At 37.3% G+C, this 8,238-nt stretch overlaps 1 protein-coding gene across 1 annotated transcript in view; it reads right to left on the bottom strand.

Annotated features, from left to right (window-relative positions):
- The window catches only part of ORC5 (origin recognition complex, subunit 5), a 97,017-nt gene that overhangs the window by 53,029 nt on the left and 35,750 nt on the right, over positions 1-8,238 (bottom strand). Inside the window, exon 12 of the mRNA XM_006882612.1 lies at positions 4,750-4,860. Coding sequence (XP_006882674.1) covers positions 4,750-4,860 — 111 coding nt within the window. The remainder of the gene's footprint in view (positions 1-4,749; positions 4,861-8,238) is intronic.

The following is an 8,238-nucleotide window of genomic DNA, read 5'->3' on the forward strand; positions in this document are numbered from 1 at the left end:
ACCCCTTCTAAACCCAGCCTGGACTTCTGGCAGTTCTCTGCTGATGTACTGTTCCAGTCGTTTTTGGATAATCTTCAGTAGATTCTTGCTTGCATGTGAAATCAATGAGATTATTCTGTAGTTTCCATATTTATTGCAGTATTATTTATGACAACAAAGAGTTGGCCATAAGAATCCACCAACGAAGGAATGACTAAAGAAACCCTGCTACATTAATACGAGGTAGTTATATTTGTGCTATTGCTTTTTATCGTTGAGCAGGAACTGACTCATAGAGTATTAGGCAACACTAAAGGAGGACTGGGAATTTGTGAAATAATGCATATGGGTAAATAAGAAAATTATGTGGAGTGTCATTAACCAGTCACAAAAGGCAAATTATAGTACAAGATAACTATTACAAAAGGTAAGAAAAGAAAAGGCTTAGAAGCAAACAGACTCCATCTTTAATGGATAACAGGTATGAGAAGGGAGAGAAAGGAGTTCAAATTCAAAATAGCTAAGTTTAATAAAAGGAAAGGCAATACACAATAGGGTTAATTAGGCATTGTAATTCATTAAGTACAGTTGTTGCTGTTATGTACCATGGAGTCAACTAAGACCCATAGTGACCCTATGACACTCTAAACCTGCCCTATCTTGAGTGAATCTCACCATCTCTGACACACCTGTCCCCACTGCCATAGTCACTCTGTCAGTCCATCTCATCCAGGGTCTTCCTCTTCTGCACTGACCCTCTAACCTTCCAAGCCTGATGTCCCTCTTCAAGAACTGATCCCTCCTGCTGACATGTCAAAAGTATGTGAGGTGGAGCTTCAAAATCCTTGCCTCCAAAGAATAAACTGGTTTCACCCTCTTGTAAATGGCAATTAATGTCATAAAACAAACTGTTTACGAATGATTAGATGAAAAAATCAAGATGATTTATAGAATTTTAAATGAAAAAAATTTAAAAGGAAAAAAAGATAAAAGCATGCAGTGGTTAAGTACCATTTGCCTCTACTGGAGAACTCTGGGCACATGGTCTGGAGGAACCAGTCCTGGGAGAAGGACATCATCCTTAGAAGGATGGAGGAACAGCACGGGAGAGGAAGAGCCCAGATGAGATGGACTGACACTGTATCTGGGGTAATGGGGGTAGTGTGTCGGAGTCAGTGAGACTGGCTCAATAGGGCAGGATTCAGAGCTATTGTACACAGGGTCTCTGTAAGTTGCAGGTGACTGACTTGATGGCACATAACAGAAAACTCTGGTGACCTAGTGGTAAGGAGTCACACTGCCATCCCAAAGGTGTGTGGTTCAAAATCACCAGCTGCTCTGTAGGAGAAACAAGGGCAATCTCCTCCCATTCAATTAAACCATTCCTGAAAACCCACTGAATAGTAAATTATAGGTCTGTTCTGACTCGAAAATACACAACAACATGGACGAGAGTAGGGACTTCTGGTGGTTTAATAGGAAGGAATTGTGCTGCCAATAACCCTCTGGAGGGTCAGCTGTGAGCACGTTCTGACTTGATGGTATTTAACAACAATGAACAAGAGTGTAATTTTAATAAATGAATGAAAGGGGGAAGATAGAAAAGCTCATTGAGCATCAGTTAACATACAAAAAAAATTGCATTCTTTCTTGGGTTGTGATCAGGCCATTTTACAGATACTTTATTAGTTATACCACCTCTATGTTGCTGCTGTTGTTGAGGACCATGGAATCAGAATGATCCATAGCTGACCCTCCAGCAGGTTTTCAGGGGCAGCTAACTGTACGGGAAGAGACTGCCCATCTTTGTCCTACAGTTAGTGAATTAGAACTGCATGCCCTTGCGGATGCAGTGCAGAGTCCTAAACCACTAGACCACCGGAGCCTCCTCCATACGTATCCTAATTAGGACGCAGGTTCCTACATGACATATTGTGTGCTGTGTACTATAGAGTTGAAACCGACCCAGAGTTGACCCTCTGGCAGATTTTCAGAGGCTGTTAAATCGCACTGAAGACTGCCATCCTTCCGTGGAGTAGCTGGTGGCTTCGAATTGCATGCCTTTGGGATTACAGCAAGCTTCTTGCCACTAGACCATTGACAAGTGAATAAAAACTCATTCATCACAATGTTTTTAATATTTACCATTTTGATTACTTTTGAGTTAAACTGTCTCCAAATTTCAACTTCATTAGAAATAGGAAGACTGGTGACTTTATTCATCTGCAGCTTAAGGGCTGGAGTACATTATTATCCTCTTTCTAACTCACTGGCCATCCGCTGTTTCTCCCCATCTCTATAAACCTGAACTGGCTGTTGGGAAAGCCTTGATTTATGTCTGGTTGCTTTTACTGATGCTATGTGGCCATGGGTACATTTGTTAGGTTCTCTAAGCTTTGTCTTTTGTCTTTATAGATTATTTTTACTTTAAAGATCAACTAGAAAATATATGACAATACCTTCTAAGTCCAAGCAAGGTAGCCCTGGTCACAACTACTAACAATCCTAGCACTTATGACCTTCACTGCTACGACTACTGCTGTTGTTAGGTGCACCATGGGTGATCCCATGAACAATGGATTTGAACCATGTCCTATCTTGTGCCATCCTCATCATCTCTGACATGCTTGAGGCCACTGCTGTAGTCACTGTTACCCCATCTTGTGAGGGCCTCACCTATGACTGCGATGAGCCTGGAATTCTACCTACCTTCCACCCAAATCAGAATGATAACTCACATGTCAACTTTGCTTATCCTAGTCCCGTGTATTTGGTTATACTGTCTTCTTTTCCCAAACTAATTATGGTGTTAGGTGATTTTAACTATTCTTTTTCCTTTTCCTTCAAGCATCTTTCCATTTTTCTGCAATACACATGGATCACTAATATGAACTGAAACAATTTCAATTATTTCATTATTCTGATGTACATGTTTCATTTTCAAAATAAATGACAAACTCAGTTAAAGAAAACAAGCGCTTTTTCTTTGTGTCAAACAAAGGAAATGTTTGAGCTCCTTAAAATCCCTGTGATTCAAATGCCAGCCTGCTCAGCAGCACTGTCTACCTCACAAAAAGGAGGCCTCGTGGCATAAATGGGTGAGCACTGAGCTGCTCACCAAAAGGACCGCAGCTCAAAGCCACCAGCTGCTCTGCTAGTGAAGGGATGAGGCAGTGTGCTTCCGTCAAGATTTCTAGTCTCAGAAACCTTAAGCAGCAGTTCTCTTCTGCCCTACTGGGTCACAATGAGTCAGAACTGGCACAATGACAGTGCAACACAATGACTTGCTCTCACTCACACAGGTTAAATCAAAGAGTTGTTGGAGATCGTTGGGTAAATCATTTAACTTCCTTGAGATGTGTTTACCTGGAAGGAGAGTGGTAATATCTGCCATCTATTCCAACTATTGTAGTAAGAGAAACAAAACAAAAGCTCACATACTTACCATCTGCAGAAATCGACTGATAAAAAGCAAAGTCTGGTTAAAAACAGCATCTTACAAAGTGTTTCTTTTTCAAAAACACAGAGGAAAACCCCTGCCATTATTAAGATTATAATTGATTTCTATCGCTTAAATGATCAGTATTAAGGCTGACTACTAATCTAGCCATTTAAGTAATCTAAAATCTGGCTGGGCTATAAAACACAATAAATTTTCTACAAATGCTGACATAAGTAAAAACTAATGTAGAGAACACTGAAATTATGTGTATTTGGTTCTCAAAGTCCTCTTTAAAGGAAGATGTCAAAGTTTCCTAACATGCTACATTATAATATCTGACATAATTCAGAGTTTATAGTGATTTAATATATAAATATATAAATGTTTACTGTAACAAATGGGAAGACTCTGATTTTCAATAAATACTAGTCATACTATTATGCTTTTCATTTCAACCATTGTATAGATGTGGTAAGGATTATTTTCTAATAATATACTATGGCTAAACTTCTGATAAAATGTTAACTTAAAAAATGAAAACTTTAAAAATGTTGGCGTTTTCCATTCTTAAGCTATTGCTGCCACCTAGTGACATTTTTGAGATCTTCACCATCATACTGGAAAGAAACATCAACTCATTGCCATAAAGGCGTTCCTCCGAGTTTTGGAGGCCGGCCTCATCTTTCACCTGTGGAGCAGCTGCTCAATTTGAGTCAAAAGACTCACAGCTGACCCTCCAGCAGGTTTTCAAAGGCACAGGAGGAGACCGCCCATCTTCTCCCATAGAGAAGCTGGAGAATTCAAACCGTGTGACTTTGGGAATGCAGCCCAGCTTCTTATAAACCAGTAGGTACACATCATGTCATTTAGCCTAAATGGAAGATTTTTGGTTTTGCTTTTAAAAAAACCATGTATTTTCAGTCTGCAAAGTGAACATATTAGAAATAAGAATGTTATATAGTTCTTCTTCCCAATGAATTTTTCTTCTACTTTTTTACTGTAATTAATTGATTTTATCTTCAAGCATTTCCTTATTTAATCAATCAGCAAGATAATAATCATCTTCTGATTTTAAAATTCTTTTACTGAAAAAAAAGCCAAAAACATTAACTTGGTTTTGCCAATAATTTCTACTTACTTGTAAGTATATGAAGATTCAGAAAAACTTCCAAAAGATTTCGTATCTGAGATACTAAATTACTTACCAAAACATTATCCATGTAGAGATTAAAATAGGATATGCTGATAAAAAAATATCAAAATACATGTAATGCTACTAAATGAAGAATTCCACAAAGAGCTATATAATATTTTATGACTAAGATTACCTGAGAAAAGATATTTGCAGTTGGAGCAACTCTACTGTCCACAATACTATATAATATGGCTAATAATCTGTCCAAAGGAAAAGCTTTTGGTCCGAGGAGATGATTGCTTGTCTGTAACAAAAAAAAAGGAAAGAGATTTTTGTCTAATAGCTGGGTATTCAATTTTTATGTTACAGAATCACAAAAACAAGTATTTACATCTCATAGTCTTTTGTTATGATAATAAATCCAATCTGAAGTCTTAGAATAAAAACTTTACCAGATCATGATTCATTTTAAACATCTTCTTACCAGTGTCCAACTTTGTGTTGGCAAATATAAAGAATTCACAGGCCAACCCAGTCTTGAATATTTTCCCTATTACTATATTATGACTGTACTCTGATATCAAGGGACCAAGCTAAGACGTATGTCAAGATAATGCTTAACCCAAACATGGACCATAGGGCTCCTGAATCCTAGCTAACACTTAACTACTTACTTCTTGCTCTTCCTCTATGCAACATGTCTGGGAAATTTATTTATTCAATATTTGCAGTTTTTAAAAAATAAGCTATAATAAATTGCTTAGAAAGCAAATGTAAAAATTTTAGTGTGAACAAGCTATAAGCCTGAAAAAATGTAAAAGTTATTTAAAATGTCAGATTGAAAATGATTCTACTTGTCTGAAAGTTCTAGAGTATGAAAGTTCATCCTAAGGGAGCTCTGGTGGCCTAGTGGATAATGAATTGTGCTTCCAGCCCAAAGGTAGGCAGTTTGAAAACACCAGCTTGGGAGAAAGATGGGTAATCTCCCATGCAATTAAAAGTCCCTGAACTTGCTGAAGAGTCAGCTATAAGTTAGTTTCGACTTTATGGCAAAGACTGACTGAATCATTTAAAAAAAAAGGGGGGGGGGCCTCATAATTAAAAAATGGCCATGCTCAAATTCCATTCTATAAACTGGTAATTTTGCCACATACTTAACAATTAAGGATCCCATATTAGAAATGGTAAATAAATAAAGAACTATGTTTACATGTATTGTAAAAAGGCTTCTTTAAAATAACTATAAGGGAAAAAAATGCCTTATTAAAGTACAAAAAGAAATCGCTCAGCTATTTTTATCTAAAAGTTTTATAAATGACTTTCCACTAGTCTTAAATTTTGTTTATCAGGAAATATTTCAAACATTCAAAACACTAATGTACCCACTGACCAATTTTATCAATCTTAACATTATTCGCTATACATAAAGAAAGCATTAGACAACATTACAGATAAGCTCTCATTTAAGCCCTCCTCTTTATCTTATACACTCTTCCTGTCTAGAAGGAAGTATCTTTCTCATGACTGATCCATTTCATCATGATGAATTAGTAGTGGTAATGTACTAGTACTATTGATTGATAAGCAATATGTGGTACTTTTTTGTAGAATTTAAAATTTTATGTAACAGATTCATATTAAACGTATCACACTACTAAATTTTTTCCTTCAACATTGTTTTTGAGTTATCTACATTAATATATGTAATCTATTTTTAAACCACACTACAGAATTCTCTTTTACGACTCTATCACTATGTAAAAGATTTCATCACTATTAGAAATAATTCTATGATACATAATTTCGTACATTTTTCCTTAAGCACACGTGAGACCTCTAAAACTGCCAGGTTAAAGTACAGGCCAGGGACTGCTTTGTTACCAACTGTACACCAACATTTTCTTGGAGATATCAGAAGATTACATATTTCAGTCTCTCTTACAGTTCAAAGAAGAGCAGCTGACTAAGTTCTGATCAAGAGAAAGAATGTGGGCAACAGTGATGTAAACGGCTTGTGGTGGTGGCGGCATGTGCCATCAAGTCAGAACTGATCCACCAACAGGCTTTCTGAGGTTGTAAACGTCATGGGTGGAGACTGTCCATCTTTCTCCCTCAGAGCAGCTGCTGGATCTGAACCACCTGCCTTTGGGTTGGCAGCATGACTCCTTACTCACTAGGCTACCAGTCTTTCACCATTGAATCCTTCTTAGTGGTAACCTCAGTCAATATCACCAGGCATCACTCTTAAGATAAAAACAGGTCACAGAACTCATACTCAACTGTGTCAGTTTATAAACCTTGTGTTGGCTAAATCACTGAGGGGGGTTTGTTACTACAACACAGCCTAAAAGTATCCTAACCAGCAAATAAGACGTCCACACAGTATCTTTATTAGGTAGTGCCAACTAAGAGAATGTAGGCTCTTATTTTTCCACATGAGTTACCAAGATTTGCAGTATCAAGACTTTTTCCAGTTTTGGCAATCTGAGGGTATGAAATATTTGCATTTAGTGAGTATTGCTTTACTTTGCATTTCTCTCATTTAGTGAACGTTGTTAATCATCATCATGTCATATTTTATATGCTATTATAACTTCATTTTAGTATCATTTACCCAATTTTCTACTGTTTTGTCCTTTTCTTGTGGGTTTGTACGAAGTTTTAAAAGTTCAAGCCAGAGGGAGCTCTGGTGGCCTAGTAGCAAGAAGCTACACTGCAATCCCAAAAGTGTGCAGTTCAAACCCATCAGATGCTCTGCTGGAGAAGGAGGGGCAGTCTCCTCCTGTACCAGTTGTATCTGATTTGACAGTACACATAATAATAATAATAATGGTTTAAAAAATTTTAAAAATTCTAGCCAGGGAGGAGGGGGTGGGGAGGGAGAAAAATGCAACAATCAATGATTAGAAACCCTAAGTCTCTGTAAACTTTCATTAAAATTAATTAAAAAAAAATTCTAGCCAGAAATCATTTGTCAGTGGCACGAATTCCAAATTAGCAGTCAACAGCATCATATCCTTTGCAATCAGTCCTGGAAATGGATGCAGATTCTACAAAGATGTGCTACATTACCTTTTAAGGATATTTAAGCCATTTCAAAACTCAGATCTGCCCCCCACCTCCCATCTAGATAGTCAGGGTAATAAAAGTTATCACATTCACTGGGCCATTAGCATATGAAGAACCTAGATGTGTTTGCCTCCTCGGAACTAAATAGCTTTTTAACATCATGTCTTACTTATTTATATACAAATACTAGATAAATATCTAGAAAACAGAAAATGCCTTCTGTACCTTTCTATTGCTAGTATTCAGAATTGTTAGCAAACAACAGTGAAGAATAAAAGAATGAATGAACTGGTTTTAGAGGGAAGAAACAGAAAACAAAGGTAAGTACAGAGAAACATAGATGGAATTAACAGTCCCTATCCTTAATAACAGGTGGAAGTGATCTGGGGTTAGTATAAAAATACCTAAAATCCTCAAGTGTTGGGAACAGGGTGGGAGGTAATTAGGTTGCCACCATATTGTGAAAGCTGTTGCTACTTTTCTGATTTGTACTTTTCTTATTTTTGATGACTACTGTTGTTGTATGCTATCGAGTCAGAACCGACCCATAGCTGACCCTCCGACCCATAGCTGACCCTCTGACCCACAGCTGACCCTCCGACCCATAGCTGAC

This window comes from Elephantulus edwardii, unplaced genomic scaffold (assembly GCF_000299155.1).
Source record: "Elephantulus edwardii isolate Elephantulus edwardi_28Jun2011 unplaced genomic scaffold, EleEdw1.0 scaffold00022, whole genome shotgun sequence".
Lineage (NCBI taxonomy): Eukaryota > Metazoa > Chordata > Mammalia > Macroscelidea > Macroscelididae > Elephantulus > Elephantulus edwardii.